General features: G+C 34.9%; 1 protein-coding gene across 34 annotated transcripts in view; it reads left to right on the forward strand.

Moving 5' to 3' along the window:
- MEF2C (myocyte enhancer factor 2C) overlaps positions 1-22,860 on the forward strand; it is a 181,320-nt gene that overhangs the window by 63,310 nt on the left and 95,150 nt on the right. For 13 of the 34 annotated variants that reach the window (XM_032278427.1, XM_032277232.1, XM_032277990.1 and 10 more), the window contains one exon: positions 14,670-14,865. In XM_032278427.1, the coding sequence (XP_032134318.1) occupies positions 14,812-14,865 (54 nt within the window). In that variant the 5' untranslated portion in view covers positions 14,670-14,811. Of the gene's footprint in view, positions 1-11,438; positions 11,587-11,693; positions 12,879-14,061; positions 14,285-14,669; positions 14,866-22,860 lie in introns of those variants that run through there. The other 21 variants (XM_032277247.1, XM_032278763.1, XM_032277310.1 and 18 more) reach the window with 12 other exon arrangements.

Raw genomic sequence — 22,860 nt, forward strand, 5'->3', positions numbered from 1 at the left:
TCCAGTAAATTATAATATTAAAGACAAATATCTAACTTACATTCTATTCCCCTGCTGGCACGGGGAAGTAAACTCATTTTTGCCATCAAGAATAAGAGAATGTTAGATGAATTGAAGAACACTGATTTTAAAAATAATTTGTAGATTTCACCAAATCCTGAACATCACATTTTCTACATACAATTTTAAGTTTCAAGTACTCCCTTGAATATTTCTTAGCAGCAGAGAGAAGTAACAGAGTATGTGATGCGAGTACTGAATATGAGACTGGATTGATATGGATTAAGATTATAGCTCTAACATTAGCTGTGTGACCTTGGGCAAGTTACTTAACCTCTCTGTTCTCTAGCCTTCTTTTCTGTAAAATGGAAATTGTTCCTCCCTCATAGGCTGTTTTGAGGATTAGAGTTAATATATGTAAAGCTTTTAATACCTTAGTATTTTCCTAGCTATTATGTATGTATTAAACTTCTAAATATGCTTAGTGGTCCAAAGTGCATAATGTAACCTTGGTCTTAACTGTTTATATTGCTTGAGGCTGAGGCGAACGTATCTTTCAACATTTAAAAATGTGGAAAAAACAATTGTATTTATCCAGACAATAACATCTTTGTAAGCTTATTGTTCTGGGATGATACCCTTGTGAGAATCATTCCAACCTTCGTTTTTTTGTTTTGTTTTGTTTTTTTCCTTTATTGAATGCATACCATTTAGGAACTTGACAAGGGTCATAGAAATTGGACCAGCTCCCTTCTTATGTCTGAGGAAAATGAGACTTAAAGGAGTTGACTGGGCCAAAGATACTCAGCTATTCAACCCAACTGAGAGTCTGGCCCAAAATGGAGCTTTACTTTAGCTATGCAGTATTGCTTTGTGCTTATTAGCATTTTGGGCTTTGGAAACAAATTTCACTCTTTAATGACAAAATAATTTATGAATACTTTTACTTCAAGTGAACAGCAGTTTTCTGCTCCTGATCTTGTGTTTGCACTTTTTTGGTAAAACTTAAAAAAAAAAATTCCATTGTTTTATCGTGTCTTCAGCAATATATTATATTTTCCTTGTGCCAAGCACTGAGCCAAGTATTGTTCTGAGGTGCTTCAGCACTGCAGTGTATTCAGTGTTCAGAGGGAAGAAGCTTGTTATTCTCTTTAAGCTAGCATTTCCAAAGGATATCTGAAATATATTGGGAAATACTCCAGATTCTGGCATTCAGCATGTAAAAGAATATGAAAAGTCCTATAGCAAATAAATCAGTCTTCCAAAGATTTCCTGCCTTTTTTTTTTTTTTTTGTTTGAGGAACAGCTTGTTAAAATCCTTAGGAACCAGTAATCTCTGGAATCCACTTTGAGGAATGCTAATTTAGGCACTTTGGGATCTCTAAGGAAAGGAAGGTTGTGAGCTTGCCTCCACCCAAGAATGCCTTCCCTTAGAGTCTAGGTTTGACAGAATGAGGCTAAAATAGGATCCATTTTAGTAGTTTCTGATCTATAGTGCATGGTCTTTTTTATAGGGGAAGTACTGTAATACTTTCCATTTAGTGTTATCTGCCGAGGATGACTTGGGCTATCCTTGAAAACAGCCTGGGACAGAATGTGTAGACATGCTGAGATAAGGAGCCTCCTGCTAGGCCTTCGGCCTAGAAACCGTCTCAGCTCACTCTGGCCTCGGGCAGCATCCCTCTGCAGCGTGCCTGTCCTTGCCCTGCCTGGATTGCATGGAGGAAGCATTTTGCTTGTCTGAGAACACCTCTATTCCTAGCTCTTTGACAGTTTCATTTTCCATATCCTCTCAGTTCCAAACATGTGGAAAAAGAGATAAAGAAAGGTGATGAAATGAAAAAATGGAGTGGGGAATGCTGCAAGTAGAGAGGAGAAACTCATATTTCCATGCCTGGTTTGTATGCAGTCATGACTGGGTTTTGGATGGTGAAGCAAATGTACCCCAGAGGTCATCTTACTAGATAGACAGGGAGGGAGGTGAGAATGCAATGTGAAATATTGGTTAACACTGAGAAGAAAATCAAATGCATTTTTTTGTTATAATTATTCCATGATACATTTAGAAAAGAAAAATATATATGGTTTGGTTTTTTAAAAATTTCCAAATTTATGTTTATTTTATAGGGTATTTGATTGCTTGTAAATGAAAATTGATTAATTGTTCATTTAGGCTTCATAGTAAATTACATAACTGACCCTATTTTAAAACTGATAGATTATGTTCACCAAACAAGAAATTACAAAAAATGGTTTGGAATAAACAATCAAATTTATTTACAACTTCCTCCAAAAAAATGGCAAAGTAGGGAGAACTGAAAATATCATAGGAAATTTTAAACTCTCTCCTTAAAATACTATCGCTTGTCCTTAGACATTTCTATTTCACAACCTTTAAAATTAAAGTGAGAAACTGTTGTCCTATTTATTAGAATTTATAATCCTTAAATTTATTTTTTTTTAAGACGGAGTTTCGCTCTTTTTGCCCAGGCTGGAGTGCGATGGTGTGACCCCAGCTCATTGCAACCTCTGCCTCCTGGGTTAAAGCAATTCTCCCGCCTCAGCCTCCACAGCAGCTGGGATTACAGGCACCCACCACCACACCTGGCTAACTTTTTGTATTTTTAGTAGAGATGGGGGTTTCACCATGTTGGCTAGGCTGGTCTGGGCCTCCCAAAGTGCTGGGATTACCGGCGTGAGCCACCGTGCCAGGCCTATATTTTTTCTTCTTAAAAACTCTTTGATTTAAAGTACTAGATAATTCAATTTTTTCATTCCAAGTTGGAAATGAATCTCTTTGGCTTGAGGCTACATAGCTTACTCCATAGGTGGGGATGTCCAAAGATACGTGAATATTTCCAATAGCATGAGACACGGATTTTCAAATATTGCTGACATCTTAATCAAAGCTCTACTGATTACTTGAGAGTTGGGTCCTTTGAGAGGGGAAATAAATTGACCTACCCATTGACAAGTTACATTAGTACAGTTTTAAGATTGTTTATTTCTCAAATTTAAAAAGGTGTGATTTTTATATAATTCCGTATTTTACACTTGCAGACATTTTGCATTGTATTTATCAGACTCTTCGTGGTGTTATCCATAGTTAGCACTGTGAAATGAAAAGAGCTCTTTCAACTAGTGGCCATCGCCATCATGAAAAACCCACATTTCATGATATCAATTGAGTCCAAAGATATGCTTTTGGACTCCATTGATATCAATTTAGAAATATTTTGCATTACGCTATATTCCTAGAGCTTCAAAGAATTTATATATTTTATAAAATTATATAATTTCAAAGTGAAGGAAACAAGTTTACACAATGAATATGAAATTGAGTTGTATCCATCTGAATATTTACAATTGAGTATGGTTTTATCTTTTTATTTTTTATATTTTTTGAAACTGAGTCTCGTTCTGTTGTTCAGGCCGGAGTGCACTGGTGCGATCTCGGCTCACTGCAACCTCCACCTCCCAGGTTCAAGCAATTCTCCTGCCCTAGCCTCCTGAGCAGCTGGGACGACAAGCGCCCTCCACCAACCACACCCGGCTAACTTTTGTAGTTTTAGTAGAGGTGGGGTTTCACCATATTGGCCAGGCTCTCTCAAACTCCTGAGCTTGTGATCTGCCCACCTCAGCCTCCCAAAGTGCTGGGATTACAGGCATGAGCCACCGCATCTGGCCATTTTTGTCTTTTATTTGAGCCTCACAACCTCATAATAGAATGTATATGTTGTTACTATTCCCATTCTATAGTGTAAGAGACGGGGGTTTAGAAAACTGTGACGTGGCCAGGTGTATACCACCAGAATCAGGCGCAGTGACTGAGTATTCATCCTCCAAATAATTCCTGACTCCATCATGAATTAGGGCTTTCCTCAAATGTCATCTCCTCAAATAACAACCCTTCCCTATAAACCATCCCAATAGATGCCCACCTCTGCCCTTCTTCACTTCATCACCTCTTTGTCCATTCTACTGGGTTATTTCTCTATAGCACTTCTGTATCTAAAATCATCGTATTGGTGCATTTGTGTGTCGCCCTTTTCCCCCTTAGAATGTAAGCTTCATGAAGACCAGGACATTCTGTTTTGTTTTCAGTGATGTCCCTGGCACGTGGCATCATGCTTGACAACTTCACGTCTCTGTGACTAATGGCTGAATTTTATCATCCATACCTGTGATATTAAGCATCATGATTTTAGCCTGTTACAGTGATTTAGCCAGGGTTTCATTCCCATGTAGTCCGACCTAAAATCTACAATCAGAATACACCAAATATGTTACATGTAATTGGTCTGCTCCAAAGCCATGGCAGGTAGCGTGGACTACATCCTGTTAGAGGATCTGAACTCCATGTGTGTGCCTTCATCTCATTTCTGACAATTAGCTGTCACCCTTCCTGCCCACCACCCCGACAGAAGTTCTGAAGTATTCGAATAGGGTGTTACACAACCCCAGCATGTTTTACAGTGAGCAGGACAGTCATGGAGAGGCCTCTTGTCTGGAGTTTTGCACAGATAAAGGGAGGATATAGTTTTGAGAGGAATGCTATAACTACAAAGTGCATCCTGAAGGCCATTTAGCTCACAATGAAGGTCTGTGTTTTAAAATAGCACTATAACAAAGTAACTACAGAGTTTTGGCAAGGGCTTCAACTATTTATAGAACTAAGTAAGGCATAGTAAATAGTGCCACAGTACCCGGTTCTGTCTTGCCATAACCCAAACTTATAAGAAGCACTATAATTATATTTTTCTACTTAAAAAAAAAAAATCATAGTAGCCATTATCAGTTTAACCATACGGAAGCTCGGGCTGAGATTTCTTTTTTAAATGCATAGTTTTGATTTTCAGCAGCTGCACTGGGTCTTTAATCATATATTATCTTTATGAAGCCTTTTTCTAACATATGTTAATTGGCTGTTTTCTGTGACAAATTATGAGCTCTTACTTTGATGAGGTTCAATTGCAATCATGTTGGAGTCGAGTACGTAGAGTTTCCACCCCTGCTGGCTCCTCAAACCACTACAAACATCCGCACGTCACTACAGTGCTGAGTAATGGCAGGATTTGGGCTGGCTGATTTCGCTACAGATTTTTTTTTTCCACAGGATATTTTCAGCTTCTTTGTACTAAATCTGTTGCAGGGTTTGCCCTTTTTAGCAGAAGCATGCTCTAAAATTAACATCAAATCTTATTGGAGATTACTATAATACATGAGAAATATTTCATAATTGAACGTCTAGCGTCTGTTTTGCTTTACTAAAATTTTAGTACATTTATTGCACATTTTAAAAAGTCAATCAGTTGTAAGGCTGGTAAGTATTTTCTATATCATCAGCATTTTGTAACAAATATTTTGATTTTTCCTCTTTTGAGGGGAATACAGTTATTAAGTGAATAGATGGTCAGGTATATATTTAGTTATCATAAAGGAAATGCACATAATGGTTTTTCTAGGTGTTTCCAAATACATCACTATGTTAAAAATTCCATTGTATTTTCTTTTTTCTTTGCAGTTACATCTGTTGGTCGAGTAATAAAAACAATTACATGTCCTGTCAAGGCCAATGTCCTATAAGATGCACAGCATGCATTCCAATTCTCGATTCTAACGTCAGTTTTTAATGTATGATTACGATGAACAGATATGTTCTAATCCATCTGCTATGGGAACTGTGACAGATAGCCTGCATCAAATACCAACAGATGATCAGTGATAGCCATAAGTAAAATAGATATAAAAATGCAGTGTATTTGTTTATATTCACAAGAAAGTAGTCAGAGTAATTGAATAAAGCCTTCAGAGCCTGTGTCAGACACCAGTCATAGTGGGATTAATTTAACTGTTTCTGCTTTGACATCTAAAGTAAAGGATTCTAGATAAACTGCTGCAGTCGTTCAAAATCTAAATCTATGGGTCACATTTTCATATAGGTATTAGACTTTAGAATAAGAAGAGCCAGATGTGAATAGGAGCTACTCCTCCTCATGAGACTGTTTTTAATCAGTCATTTCCCTGGAGTAGCACACAATCAATGAGCTCTAAATCCTGAGGCTACCTGCGCTTGTAGGAAGGCCTGGGAACATCATTACAGAACTTACAATTGAGCACATGTGAAAAAATTAGAGCAGAAATTAAGGGTAAGAAAGGTTAACTTCAGAAGTCTTACTTTGGCACTGCTCTTTTAGAGGGAGGTAAGGAGATAATTTCAAGTGTTTAAAAAAAGGAATATTAAGCCCAACTTCTAAATGCAGATAATATTCTATTAAAAGATCATTATAAACAGGCCAAATGAAAAGTTCTCATTGATTTATGTTAGCCAGAACTGTTTAAACACATGTATTATTTTGAGAATGTACATGTGGGTCAATTTTAGGATGAGTAAATAAATGTAAAGATTCTTTTTCACTAGTCCCTCTGCAGCTATAGAGAATGGCTTCAGAAGTCCTATGTGTTACTTCCGTGTGACTGCAAAGTCAATTGATGCACTATGTCTTGAGCTAATGTACATAAGGAAATTTAGTTCCACTTGATAAGACACATGCTTAACTTGATTTAAGAAAATAAACCTAGGTAAAGAACAATGTGTAAATGAAACGGAGAACTTGGCACCTGACTGTATGGAAGCCCATGAGCCATGTGGCTTAATTGGGGCCAGTTGGGATCATTTAATGATTTCTGTCAGAAGATCAGATTTAATTCTCCTTATAAGAAGACCACAGTGGGATAGAGTTAAACAAATTGTCATCAGAGGTTTCAGATGAACAAAGCCTTAATTAGGTTGATTAGGATGCTGTAAAAGAGATGAAAAGAAATAGAAAAATTGATGAATCACTGAGTTCCATGTTGAGCCACATACAATAGCAATATCATATGTGTTTTTGAGACATACTTTTATGGCATTTTGAACATCACATATTTTAGCATGTAAGGTTTCTATGTAAACTTTCTAAATGTGTAATGTTTAGAGATAAAAATAAATGACATTCCATTTAAATAACAGACGATTTATCTGGCATTTTCTCTTTAATGTACAACAGAAACATTGGCGGGGGGTCAATGGTATTTTTTCCCATTTCAAGGTCATCTTTAAATGTTAAATGAATTGGAAAATAAATAGTGAAAAAAGCAAATTATCTTCAAGGACATAATTTTCAATCATTTAACATAATACCTGAATGCAGAGTAAAATAAAGCTTTTACTGAAAGTGTCCTTTTAGGCATTCACACCACGATCTTAATAATATTGTGATTATTTACTGGTGATAATACTCGAGACAACTCAGATGTCTTAAAATGTACTCTGTTTTATTTACACATTTTGAAAGACTCAAGTGTGTTTCTCCATGTGCTGTGCACACGTGTGTGCACACACACACACATGTATCAGTAAGAGTGAAAAATGTGTTCAACACATATAGGCATAAGAGAAAAATATTTTTAGAGCATTTCCATTTTAAATATGAAACATGATATATTAAAGATGAGGAATATAATGAACGGATCATGAGATGCCCGGGAATTCAGCTATTTTTGTCATAATGAGATGAAAATGTATAATAGCAACATCTTCCACTTCTACCCTAGCTTGCTTTGAAGACTTTTTTGTTTCACTGATGTTGATGTTGTATAGTGCTCAACTTGCTTTGTTCAGTAACAACAACAAAAATCCAGCTGCATGTGCTTACTGAGAGGTTATAACTGGGGAACAGAACACAATCTGTGATGCTAAATAGTAGCTCTTCCTTTGTGGTAAAAGAGTACAAGCTTTACCTTTGTGGCGAGCCCTGCCATGTCTCCAGGAGGCCTTTGAAATAAAACATGGTGGCTGCACTGTTGTGAAAAATTAGAAAAACAGAGACGTGATAGAATCCTGATTTAATTACCTAATATGATGTGGAAAGATTAAAAGCTGTGGTAGGGTTGGATAGCACAAGGTTCTTCACATATTTAGACCATTTGGAGTTTATTTTGGCATAGGAATAGAGAATGCTGTTTTAGCTGCAGTGCGAAAAGTGTCCAAGACAAAATATACCATGGAGAGCTATGACAGGGAAACTGTGCTTCCCTCATATTTATTAAATTGTTTATAATGCAATACAATTGTATAAAGGCATGTGTCTCCTAAATTCTGGAACTGTGTAAATAAAATGATTTATGTCAGGGATAATGGCAGGTTAGGCCCACTTATTAAACTAATTGCAGGGGTTTTGAAAACGAGTTCCTTTTTAGCCTTATTATATTTCTGACATACATTTCATCTCTTTTTGTCCTTGGGGAAAGATATTAAAGTAGGACTAGAAGCATTAATGTGGAGTTTTCAGCAGCGGTGGTCATTGGGAAAATTGATATATTTCCCTAGTTATTTCCACTTTTGCTGCCTGAAGCTCTTCCGTAGCTGATACGTAAGAGAAACTTCTTAATTTTTTTAACACTGTAAATTTATTCTTCATTTGGTGATTATTGTTACAGGATAAATGAGGCATTGTCTGTTAGAAGTTGCTAATTATTAGCTTTGGAAAGTGAGATCTTCATGGTAAATGTAGGGATTACACTATTCACTTAATAGCCTTACTAAATGTTAGAACTTCCACTTTATGCCTTAAAATGGAAGCAAGCATACAAGCAGTAGGCCGTGTTCCCAGTGATACTATGTACCCAGCATTCATGTATAGTGCCACATCTCATGATCATAACCATCCTACAAATGAAAATTTTTTTTCTCAGTTATGGGTGGGGCAAAGAAACAGTTCTGAGGGGTTAAGTAATCAGTCTGGAGTCACACAGCATCCAAGGACCAAGCTAGAATTCCAACCCTGATCTTTCTGATCCCAAAATCCATTCAACTTCCAGTTTTCAGTATAAATTATTCTAATTCCACATAGGAGATGCTATATAAATGTGATGTATTAAATGAGGTTATCAATCTGCTTCTATGTAAGCAAAAATGTTCAAATATTTTTAATAGTGGTCATGAAGAATAGAAGCTGAAGAAAATACATCAGTTGAGAGGTACAAATCTTAATTCAGTCAATCAATTAATAGTTATTAGCTCTGTGTGTTTGACACTAGGGTATATCAGGGGATAAAAAGTGTAACAAGCAGATAAAACAGATGTTGAGGAAGACGAGCAAACATACAGTTTCAACTGTGTCAAGTGCTACAAAGGAGAAGGACTTAGAGCTTAGACCTTATGAGAGGGAAATTCGATGTGATCAGGAGGGCGTGGAGTACTTCCTGAGGTGGTGAAACTGAAGCTGAGATAGAATGGAGGAGAAGTTAAGGAGGCACAAAAGGAAAGGAGGAACATTCTAGGCAGAAAGAATTGCATAGTACACAAAGGCCCCATGGCAGGAAGGAGCATGGCAGGTGTGAGGAACTGGAAAAGATGGTCAACATTATTTATTATCTGTATATGTGGTACTATGTTACTGAGACTTGAAGATGATTTGAAATTCATCATATTGGATGAATTGGAATAAATTGGGAAAAATTGGAAAAATAAATTAGCGTATGGCATGATAGTATTTACCTAGTGGAAAATAATGGCTGTTCTTTTGTTACCCTTAGAAGAATGAGTCTTGGCTGTGTGATTTGGAAATGAACTCACATTGCACTCATAGCTAGGGTAATGGTACATTTATAAAATACATGGACAGCTTAGAGAGAAATGGAGCAACTTTAAGACCAAGGAAATACTCCTCAACTCAGAAGACAACACGCAGTCAAACATTAATAGGAATAATAATTTGGTTATACGTTTTGAAGTTTAGAACAGCTCTTAATGGAAGAAAAGTAAAAGTTCTGCCTGTTCATTTTAACCAAAATATAATTGCATGCTTCATATATTTTTCAAACAAATCGTAAAGTAGAAAGCCAAATGTATCTAGATGCAACATATTGAGCAAAGTTTTCCACTTAAAAAGATAATGAATCATTTAATTACTTGATTTAGTAATACCAGGCTTGCAGCAACTGGGCTTATGATCGTTTTATGATCATTTTTGCCCCTTATGACGTAATCATCTTGTATTTATTTAACAGTATTATTTAGTGTGGTGTGATAGAGTGTGCTCAGTTTTCAGCTTTGAGTTTTTACAAAACGTTATTTGAGGATGCTAGTGTTAGTGAAAACATTAAATCAATGAAAAAGATATTTTTAATACGAATAAAAGAAAACCAGAATTTTTCTTTGAAAACTGACATCACATATTTCAATGTTTTATCATTATTCATAGCCTGTTTTTATTTAAGTGACTGCATTGTACTTATTGTAGCAAAATACAAGCTTTGCAAAGATAAGTTTAGCAGAAGAGAATTAATTTCTTCCCACATCTTTTAATGTGGCATGGCAGTCTCACTCTAAGATCAAAACACATAACTGAAGGTTATGTTTAACTTCTAAATCAAAGTGTTGTGGGAAGATGATTGAAATCTGATGATGACTCAGATCCACTTGATATGTGGTTTTCTTCCTACAGAAACCTTATGTAGAATGCCATTTCCATGTTAGAACTTAATAGTGAGGGAATTAAATAGTTTCACTATAGATGCAAAGTTTGTGTTATTTACTTTGGTTCCTAGTTCGAATTTTTTTTAGAGAACCCAAGAGACTCAATAACCATAAGAATCTTTTCCCCCTCAGTATATACTTTGTTCTTTAATGTGGGAGCAAACAAATGATTAACATATTACGAGCATGCATTGATTTTTTTTTTTCCCTGCTGGTTTATATGAGTCTTTTTCTTTTTCTTTTTTTCTTTTTTACCAAAAGTTTTAATTTATCTATTTTGGGTCTTTGCTTGCATAGAATTTTTCATTTGCCTCAAAGGGTAAATTCCAATTATATGGCTGCATTAACTGTGGACAATTATTTTTGCAAGGCCTGGTAAACAGTAATTGAGATTTGTCTGTCTGCTACTTCAGTGAAGTAAATTTATGTTTGTTTTCTTATTTTCATTTCTTAAAGCAATCATAATAAAACACTAAGCTAGAGCTGACATGGATTTTTCTCAGGTGTTTTAAAGATGGAAATTAAAAATCACGCCCCAGCTCTGAGTTGTCCTTATTGTCCCTTATCTGAACCTCTCCAAGGCCTCTGTGTGTGGGTTGTGCAGCACAGCACACTCAGACGGTTCTGCTCAGAGAAGGAAGTGGAGAGTTTTGGTTCCCATTTTACACTTCTGGAACAGTTTAGGGAAGGAAGCACCTTTACACCTTTTATTGTTCGTGGTTGCTGACATCATATCCTTCCCTGACCAGTCTGTGTGCGTGTTTCCTGCCATTCTGTCAAAATTCTTCTGTGCTACTGGGAGAGATTTGTAGGAGGGAGGGAGGGAGGAAGAGGGCAAGAAAGAGTGAGGGAGGGAGGGAGGGAGGGAGAGAAGGGAGGGGGAGGTGTGTGTCACTCAAGGGAACTTGTTTGTAAATGAGATAGCCCAGTGGGAGAATGATCTTTAGCATCTGTCCAGAAGAAATTCTTCTCAACTTGGGTCTCAAACCACTTTGCCTTCATCTGCCTGCTTATGCCAAACTCAAAATGAACAGAAGCCTGCCATAATGAAGTTCCCCTTTTTAGTAAGCAGCTTCATTTTAGTTTTCTTTTATCTGGGTTGGCATTTTTTTTAAGAAAAGAAATGCAGAAGGCTGTAACCCTACAGAGTATAACTGTAGTAGAGTATTTATTCTTTTTTAAAAAATTACTGATTATTTATATGTAGCTCTGTCATTTTCCAAGAATGCTTCTTTCATGTGGGAAAAAGTAGCAGCAAGGCTGTTGGAATTATTTTAAGTTTATGGTTGATTGTGCATAATGAAATTTCTCAGCATAACTTGAAATTTTATGACATGTAGTTTAGCGATTATGTTCCTTTTCATACACACACAAAACAGTTTTACAGATTACTAAAGTTAAATAATCTCTTTCTTCGCCTCTCTAGGCTTTCTGCAAATTAATACTTGAAACTGACTTTAGAGTTTTTGCATAAAAGTTAGGTTAGAGAAAATGTTATGCTAAGAAAACAATGCATGAGCTAATTGTTGACCTTCCTAATTCTTTAAATTTTTACTGACAGCCTTGAAATGTGGTGACCCCTAATAAAATGTTCTAAACCACGTTTCATGAGACTTTACTTCATGACCAGTTACTTAGTGTCATCATTACCACATATTACTCTGCATGTGTACTTCATACGAACTTTTGCATTTTAAAAATGTTTAGAAGGAGATACCTCAAGAAGTATTTATTTATACAGAAAACAGGTTTAGTTCTACTGAAATTTAAACTTGCTTCTCTCTACATTGTTTTGTGTATTTCAAAAAAGAAAATAAATTCAATGGCATTTTAATCAACCACTTATATAGATAGAGACACACATTCTCTTTTGCAAATTTTTTTCCCATCATGTTTTAAAAATTTTGTTTAAAGTCCTTGCTCTGCTCTTTTTAAAAATTGTCTCATTCAAAGTTGTGAAATATGGGGTGGTGTTATGGAGGAACTCTTCTAAGTTTGGTTAGTCAGGAATTCTGTCTTTCTGAGACTTTTCTCCAAGGATGTTTCGCTGCTTGTTTGGTTATTTGTATTTTGAAATCAGTATCTGGAGATGTTCTTGTCTGTCCTGCCTTATCACCACACTCTAATCTGTTCACCCTGACCTTCCACCTTGAAGTGAATAAGCGCTTAGGCAGGCATAGTCCTGTAAGCCGATAGTGCCACAGGCCTCAGCTAGATGAAAGGAAAGGAAATTGTCCTATATGCATTTGCTGTGCATACATGGATTGGCTTTCTGTAACAGAGAAACCTTGTTTGTATCTCTGGTGTCTTACACATGCATGGAAAATATCATTTTAACATGCTGCTTGCTTCTAAGGTAAGACCATAGGAAACACAGGAAAGTTGCCCCATTGAGTGACATTTAAGACTTTTTCTAAAAATAGGTGGACAGCGTCTAGCAACATCAAATATATGATGCAGTTATGTTTTGTGGGTTTTTCATATTTCAATGTGATTTCAATATGCCATAACTATTTTTTATGTATATTTGTCAAATGTGTGTTGTTTCTATAACTCTTTAAAATTTTGAACCACCTCCAACATTTAAAATTACAGCTGGAGCAAGTTTTTGGTGAGCACTGTGTGGTCATAATGTTACTCAACGTACATATTCTGAGAGGCAGAACTGAACTACAGTTTAGTAGAGAGGCGTGGGGCAAAAGAGAATGGATAGTCTTAGTTAGTATTTAAGCAGCGTTTAATCCACCAGAACTGATTATGTCATAATAGCTTCTGCAATTAAATAATCACCAAAAACTTAAAACAAAATTACCCAAGGTGATAAAGAATTTAGAAATTAAATTAAAGAAATCAAAAGACAGCTGATGGTCAGACCAAATATGTAACAGCCTTCCTGTTCTAAGAACTTTGAATTGGAGCCAGATAATCTATTAAATAGCCAGGACATTGGCTTAGCATTACATAATACACGCGGGAATTTATCAGGTCCGTTGTCAGACACCAGCTAAAATAAACAGGGAAATTGTGAGCAATGTGTAAAGTCGTTGCATTCATTGGCCTAAAACAAAATAGAATAATTGGAGCTGTTGCTTACAAATGAAGAAACCATCGTGGAATGCTTTCTTGTTAACTTTCACGTTTCAGAGCAATTCATTTGCATTATGTTCAAACATTTTCAGAGGTAATTTAAAACAAAGTGAAGTATATACTTTTAATATTCTGGGTTTCTTGGGCTTATGTTATTGATGATCATTTCTCTAATTTTAATTCATGACCCAGAGATCTTCAGTATGTAATATGAAGCTTCTTCAGTTTTATATCTTACTCCAGGAAGACATGTGATACGTCTGTTTCTAAATATTTAAATTTAGAGGACTGATGTCTTGTTATAAAAATACGGTTATAAATGGGAGAATCATCTCAATTTTGCACCTTTTCTTTTCTATCAGTGCTTATCTTTTTTGATCCTTGCTATCTAAGATATAATTTAGGGGCTTTCAAAAAGAAAAGATCTCACTGCTGATAGGTACTTGTAAGATTAAATATTCCATATTATTTTTACAGTGTTCTCAAAGCAGTAATTTTTTTGAAGTAAGATTAAAGGATTTAGATTTAAATTAGTTGACATTTACATATATCAAATAACACTTTCATAATCGTCCATCCTATTTGCATAACGAGGGACGTTATCACCTCTGCTGTCAAAACAGGAGATTGTTTTCCCTTCAGAAATGAATTAGCTGCCCTACTTAGCATACACAGGTACATAAAGGTTCATTAACTCTCTGATTTAGGTAATTTTTCATAACAGAAGGGTGAAACTGTCACCTAATTTCATTAAAAAGATTAGGAAACTTTTTACAAAAAAATACATTTCAAGTGTTAGTCTTTAAAAAAGCACAGTTTGCATCACTTAAACGACTTGTTAAATTACTTATGAGATTATTTTAATTGTTAAAAAATAAACCATTCCTACTTGATATGCTCCTGTCTTTGATATACCATATACTTTTAACAAATAGTTATTTTAATTCATTTTATTGCTTCAGCTGCATATAGTTTACTTCCCTGATAAAATTAGAATATGATATTTCTTATGAAACTGACTTGCTGTTAGAGTGGTATTTAATTTTTCTTTTTTGTTCAGCAGGAACGAATGCAGGAATTTGGGAACTGAGCTGTGCAAGTGCTGAAGAAGGAGATTTGTTTGGAGGAAACAGGAAAGAGAAAGAAAAGGAAGGAAAAAATACATAATTTCAGGAACGAGAGAGAGAAGAAAAACGGGGACTATGGGGAGAAAAAAGATTCAGATTACGAGGATTATGGATGAACGTAACAGACAGGTGAGTGGAGTAAACTTTTTGATATCATTATTTATTAATTATATTATCTATACATATGTTAAGGGTACTGAAAATATTTTGAATCTGTAAGCATCTATTAAGAGAAGTTTCGGTTAAAGAAATGTGGCCAGTTAAAGTGCTGATAGTCTCTTATGTATAAAGGAGAAAAAAATCACTTTATCTGTCAGAAATACAGTTTACACATTTGTGATTCTTCACTTTTCACTTCAATATGAATTTTAAATGGGAACTGTACTTGTGTGACATGAATAGCTTGATAATTAAGAGTTAATCAGCATAACATTGCTACATTGCACGCATCATCAAACAAATATATTCTTATATTCATGGGAACTAGACCTTTTGTGGTGATTCATTTAAAGGTTTATAATATATAGGGGAAATATCCTCTATAAAAATGGCTCTCCTTTTATTCATAGTATATGAGATTTTGAAATACATCCAAAACATTTTAACATTGTGCTGACAACAACAACAAAGAAAACACCCACACACGATATTAATAACTTAAAACATATAGGCAAGAACTCTCAGTTAATTCATATCATTTTAAATCTGAATTTGATAAACATAAAGGCAGATGGTGATATAATTTTTTTCTGGAATGTCAATGATAATGTCTGTGTGATACAATTAATCTGTTGTGAAGACTTTACACATTCAAATGCTCAATTCAGCATTAAAGACTTGGGTATCACGAATGCCTGCAATTTGACTCTATTTTTCTTCACACTTGGAGAGAGTGGGTTTAGTTAGGCTATGTAAGGACAGCTGGGTAGTTTGTCTAACGTTAAATATCAAATAATGGTCCTGGGAGAAATTACAATACTGCTGGGTCCCACCCACCTCATATGGATCATGGAAGCTGCAGAGAAGCTGTTTTTGGAGTGTGGAAGAGAAGAGTGTTTTGCCTACTGCCCAGTTACACTGAAGAAGGCTACATAACATCCTTGGGGACAGCCACCAGACTATAATTTCCCCACAAATATACACACTCATGTCCTCTGTTGTCCCTTTTGGTCTTCTTGGACTTATAAATAGGACTAGAACTGATTGATTCATTTTTTTAAAATGCAATGTTGCTTCATGTGTAAATTATAATGAATAGAAATTATTATTTATACCATCAAAGTCAGTAGGCCATTAAAAAGTAGAGAAACTTTCAGGTTTTCAAGTTTATACTTCTCTAAATTATTATCTGTTTTAAGGTACACATGACGTGAACTATTTTTGGCTGCATGTTGAACTAAAGGGTGAATAATGCTAAGATTTATGGTGGATTCCTTTAGTGTTTTCATGCACCTTGTTTCTTGCTGTGGACCAAGCCCAAAAGCAACAGTTGTGTCAATAGAAAACCACTAATTTTAAATTAGCCAATAGCCTGAAACTGAAATTAAGACTGAAATATTGAACATCATGTAACACTGGTTGGACCTTGTTAATTGGACCAGAACTTATTTTGAGTAGAGTCAAAAACATATGAATTAGCATTTACACTTTATTACCAATACCAGATAGTTTTTAGGTTTATGAGATTTATTGGATCTTCTTTTGCTTGCAAAGTGAGAAGAAAATTTTTGCAGGTTGAATTCATAAGCTTTTATTATGCTTTATAAAGAAAAACAAAACGCAGGGATACAAGACTTTTTTAATTTCTATTTTTAATTATTATGGGTACATACTAGTTGTATATCATACGGGACACGTGATGTTTTGATACAGGTAAACAATGAGAAATGATCAAAATCAGGGTAATCGAGTTATACCTACCTCAAGCATTTATCATTTCTTTGTATTGGGAACATTCCAATTCTACTCTTTTAATTATTTTTAAATATATGATAAATTCATGTTAACTGTAGTCACCCTATGTGCTATGAAATAGTAGTTCTTATTCATTTTATCTATTTTTGTACCCACTTTATCCCCTCCTCTCTCCATGCCAAGCTACCCTTTTCAGCCTATAGTAACCATCAGTCTACTCTCTGTCTCTGAGTTCAATTTTAAAAAAAATGTTTGGCTCCCACACATGAGTGAGAACATGCAAAATGTGTCCTTCTGTGCTTGGCTTATTTAATGTAACGTAATGTCCTCCAGTTAGTTTCACCCATGTTGTAGCCAATGACAGAATTTCTAGGGATACAAGAATTTTAAAGCCGGAAGTGGTGGTTCATGCCTGTAATCCCAGTGCTTTGGGAGGCGGATCACTTGAGCCTAGGAGTTCAAGACCAGCCTGGGCAACATAGGGAGATGTGGTCTTTTATTAAAAAAAAAAAGTTAAAAAAATTAATTGAATGTGGTGGTGGCACACACCTGTGTTCCCAACTACTTGAGGATCACTGGAGCCCAAATGTCAAACTGAAGTGAGCCGTGATCATGTCACTGCAGTCCAACCTGGGCATCAGAGTGAGATTCTGACTCAAAAAACAACAACAAAGGAAAAAACAACAAAAAAAAGAATTTTAACATCATACTTTTGAGCTAATAATTGAACATCTTTTCTTTGTTTAAATGTAGTTACAGCTACAATTTCTGTTACTCTCATTCATGTTAGAAGTCATAATAACTTTAGAAGAAGAAAAATTATTTAAATTCAGCTTAGTTTGACTTATCATTTTTTTTTTGAATTCTGAAGATAGATTTCTTGATTTTATTCTTTAGTATTTAGGATATATTTATTCTTTTCTCCAGTCGTTAGATACCGTAGGCCTGCAAGTTCAATACTTTTAAACAGAATTAGTAAAACTGAAATCTGCCATGTTTGAATATATATTTGAGGGATTATTTTAGATGACTATTAATAATTTTAAACATCTTACATATAAATGCTTGTCTTGTGCACCTCTCACCTACTATGAGAGAGGTTGTAAGAGTCATTTGGGAAAGAGCCTAAAATATGTAAGTCACTTCTGATAAACAAAACCAGCAAATGTGAAATAGCATACCATACTGTGTAGAGGCACCTATAACCTGGGCTTTGTTTCAACTACAAGTTCACATGTTCCAAAGAAAAATGTTAGCTGTTGTGCCCTCTTTGAAGCCGCCCCACTGTAGACTCTCTAGTAGAACCTCACACAATGGCTCACTGTCATCTTTTCTTAAAAGTTGTCCAAAACTGCTCTGCTGCTGCACTTGTTTATTTGGCTATATACAGAACAAGGTATGTTTTTGCCAGAAAAAGAAATACTGACTTCAAGTGTGAAATGAAATATTACAGCACTGATGTGATAAGTTGTATATCACTAAGAAATAAAACTGTTGTGAACAGAACGCTATTTAAATTGAATTTTACCTTTACTTTAGCTGTCTTTCATGATGGAAGTAGGGAACAGCTAAAATTCAGAAATTTCAATACATAAAATAGTTTAGGTGAGAATAAAAATTGACAGCCATTTTTTGTTTAAAATTTTTTTTGACATTTCCAAGCTTACAAAAACTTCTTTCTTAGTTACGTGCTTAAACAACATGGATTTCTTAAGCAAGTATGTAAAAATAACGTTATGAATTGTTCATTTATCTTACAGAAATTTTCAGACAATTTAATAAAAGTAGTTACCAATTATATGCCAAGAACTATATAGATAAATTCTGATTAATTTTTATTAATAAGTCCCATTTTATGGCTGAATAATTCATTTATTTGTGAAATCAACAAATATTACTAGACTGCAGTATACCTAACACTAAGTATGCAGCGGTGAACAAGAATCTCATCTAGCTTATCCTCTGCTTTGTGAGGGAGGGGGGCGTTGGGGGGGAGGTCAGCAAACTTTTCTGTAAAGGACCGCAGAGCAAATATTTTTAGCCTTGTGAGCCATACAGTTTCTGTCTCAGTCACTCAGCTCTGCCCTAGGAGTCTAAAAGCCATATGCAATATGTAAATGAACCTGTGTGGCTGTGCTCCAATAAAGCTTTACTGACAAAAACAGGGCGTTTGGATTTCGCTTGCAGGCTACAGTTTATGGACCCCTGATCGAATGAAACAGACATGAAATATGAAAATATATAACGAACACTTCACTTGCATGGGCTATGAAAGAATAATAGGAGGTACTTTATTTACATCAAGGTTGGAGAAAGGCCTGAGAAAGTGCTAAAAGATGAGTCAGAATTAGGCAGGTGACAGTATTCCCAGAAGCATTATTTGCAAAGCTCCTTAAGAGAGGAAAGAGCTTGACTGAGGAGCCAAAGGAAGCGCCAGTGGGACTTGAGCCTGGTGTATAACTGTAGAGAAATGAGAGAAAAGATTGGATGCTAGACAGGACCCAGATCATGCAAAGTTTTGAAGGTCCTGTTAAGTTCTAAATAACTGGCTTAAGATTGTACGGTTAAAACTGGAAGTGACCAAGATCTGAGCCCAAATCTCTCTATTCAACACAAAACAAATCATGCTCTTTAAAATTATGTCGTGATGCATCTAATGTAATAAAATAGCTAAGAGCTTAGTTTTACGTCATTGCTTTTCCCAATTACATTATGTTACATCCAGTATAATCAAATGGCTAAGAGGCACAGTTTCTGGAGACACACAAACTTAGTTCTGGTCCCAGTTCTGCCACTTACTAGCTGTTTGACTCTCTAGCAAGTTACTTAGCCCCTATGATCTTCAACAGTTCCCTCATCAGTAGAGTGAGGATTACAGAAAATTAGTACCTTTCTCATTACATCACTGAGATAATTGAATCAGGCAATAAATGTAAAGCACCCACCACATAATAAGTGCTCAATAAATTTACCTATTAGCTATTCCTATTAAGACTCAAGTTCTTTGAACCCTTAGCTATTATAGTTAATGTGATTTCTATAAAACAACTCTTGTGCTGTGTAGCATAATAAGGAATGCTACGTAAACCTTCATTTCATGAGAGTTTTACCTAAAAAGGGTATTGAGGACATAGAGAAAAGTGGAACAGGTAGAGCAGGAGCACAAAGGAGCCTTCAGAAGCTAACAAGAGGCTAGAGAATGATATCAGAGCAGGAGTGGGCTGATGCAGAGAGGATAGTTTGTGGACAGGAAGGAAAGATCACATAGGATATTTGCAGAGAAGGATTTATGACAAGGATGGGGAGAAGTCGTTTCCTAAATTTTACAGTTGTGGGACCTATTTCCAAGTACGTGTTACTGACCAAATTATTTTTAACTACTTTTCACCATTTTTATCACTACCAGCTTCCAGCTTATGTTAACACTACAGTTTCAGTCGGCATTTTTTCTTTTTACCCTTCAAATGCCTCCATCAGTTAGGCAATCATAATCTTACCCTCTTTCACATGGTACCAATTTTTAATCATGCTCCTGAAACAATTATTTTTAAAATTTAACACTTTTAATGTATTTTACAATAGCATATATATGCAAAGGTTTAAAAAAATTCAACAACAAACTGGTTCTTATGCACAGATGATTTTGGGGTTTTTTTGTTTGTTTCATTTCTTTCTTTGAATTTTTTAAAATTGACAAATAATTATTGTACATTTTCATAGAGTGCACAGTGATGTTTTAATGCAATTCAGGGTAGTTAGCATATCCATCATTCAAACATTTATTATTTCTTTGTGTTGAAAACATCCAATATCCTTCTTCTAGCTATTCCAGACTGTAAGATATATTAACTATAGCCCCCCTTTGGTGATATAGAACACTCGAATGTATTCCTCTTATCTAGCTGTCATTTTGTATTCTTTAACAGTTTTTTAATGAGTCTTGTCCTTATATGACTCTTTTTACAAATAATATATTTAGAAATCTGTTATATATGTTATATTAAGAAGAGAGATATATAAAAATTAGGCATGCTTAGCCTAAACCTATTTACTTATATGTTTGTATTTGAAAATTTCAGCTTTCCTACTTTTAAAGGATAGGAGAGGTAAACCCAAATTTATTTGTGCAACTTGTTATAAAAAGGTATTTAAATATTTGTCAAAAAACACAGTTAGGTCTTAAAATAGTAAAGTTAAGGGAGAAATATATTTAAATGCCTTAAGTTTTCTTTTCTTTCATCAGATCTGGCACACTAATAGTTTTTGCCAGCAAACAAAACTTCATGTAATTATCAGTGCAATAACTGGAGCACAAATTAAAGACAATTAGCAACATTCTTCTGTTAATAGAACAGGAGAATCCCCTTATGACTAAAAGAATTCGGAGTTCATAGCTGTTACATTTTCTAACTTTTCGTCTTCTCATGTCCCTATCTCAGTCTCTTTATATGAATTATAAATTACATAAAATAAACCAGGAAAAATAGCAGGAAAAAATGTGTTCAGTGTAGATGCAGTTTCTGACAGTTTCCACATACTGACGTGTTTTTAAACTAAATCTGGTCTGTTGGACACTAAACTAAAAAATAAAAAGAGATGTATAGATCCCCTCAAGTGACTCTTGAAAAAGAAAAAATGTTATTCCTTACTCTTCCCTAGTTTTCACCAAGTTCCAGTTCTAAATTTGGGAGTTATTCTTATAACCTAATAGAAATTTGTTGAAAGAGAGATACATTCACTCTTTAAATATGAGTAACTGGATAATTGAGAAATACAAATTAATTGCTTCAAAAAATAATTTTTCAGTGAGTTCCAAACCATAAGTTGGAGAACAGAGGAAAGACACAGGCACCATTGTTGAATGCACTTTTTTTGCCACGTCCACACACAGATTTTCCAGACTTGCTAATTTTTCTTTTGTTACTATAGAAGAATTGTACTAATCAATAAGTATCTGGAATCTCTTTCAGATATAGTGAATAAAAGGCTCAATCAGTGAAAAATTAGTGATTTTCCTGTTTTTAATTCCAAAATAAGCCTGCAAATATCTCATAATAGTGATGATACTGATGATTGTTTTCTCTTAGTTTCATTTCTTAACAGCTGCCTGCCTCCCCAACACTAGTATTAAAAATTATACTAAACCTATTTCAGATATGTAAAATTAGGGTGTATCATAGTACTATTTTAGGACATCGTACCCATCAGAATTGAATTACAGGGTATATTGCTGCATGTTGGGGATGCCTTCTTAAAAGCTCTTCATGCATATAAGTTAAATTATTCTTTTATTAATCTTAAAATTACCAAGGGAAAAGCTTTTATTCAAAGATTTGGAATTGCTGGTGATTGAAGAGGTTGAAAAAGAAAACCAGAAGGGAAAATGACCTAAATAGTACTTCTCAGAGTTTCCAAAAAAAGAAAAAAAAAAAAAAAAAAGCAGTAGGCAGAATGCTCAGATGTATGTTTAACAGCTGTGACCTCAGGCCATTCATTTCCATTTTATGCCTTGGTAATTTGAAAATAATTCACAGACAGTCTCCCCTCCATGTAGTGGGATCACAGCAATAGTGTGCCACACATTTACTATTTATGCCATTTGGTGTGTGATATTTTATATTTATGTCAGCTAGGTCTACTCCTTTACTGCCTGAAAGATAATGCTCCCACTGCCGTCAAAGTCATTCATTCACTTTCCTTTGGTAGGAAATCTGAGAGAGGCCAAAATTTTTTACAAGGAAAAGAATAATTGTCTCTTCTAGAATTCTGTCACTCTTCTTTGAACTTGAAGGCCTCAAGGGTTTTTATTATTTCCAGTTCTAATTTGTGTATCTCGTATAATTTCTATTTAAAACTGTTATTTAAAAAAAAAATTTAATGCTTTTATTTATTGTATCTCGTTTTGTGTAGAAAGTTGACACTGAATGGCCCCTTTCATCCCTGTGAATGCATGCTCACACCACTCTGTCTGCTACAAGTCACCTTTAGCTTTGCAAATGCAACAAACTGTGTGACATTGTATTACTGAGAAACCAACACTAAAAATATTAACATTATAAATAGACTACATAAACCAAGAAGTTTCTTCCAAACTGTAGATTAGAAGTCATGATGCTAATTGTTTCAAAAGCCATGTCCTCTGCAGTCTGAACTTCTTTAACATTTTAGTTCAAAATGAAACTACTTCAAAAATTATTACGTTAAAAGTAT

The sequence above is a fragment of the Sapajus apella genome, unplaced genomic scaffold, assembly GCF_009761245.1.
Source record: "Sapajus apella isolate SASKATOON/1434 unplaced genomic scaffold, GSC_monkey_1.0 scaffold1, whole genome shotgun sequence".
Taxonomy (NCBI): Eukaryota; Metazoa; Chordata; class Mammalia; order Primates; family Cebidae; genus Sapajus; species Sapajus apella.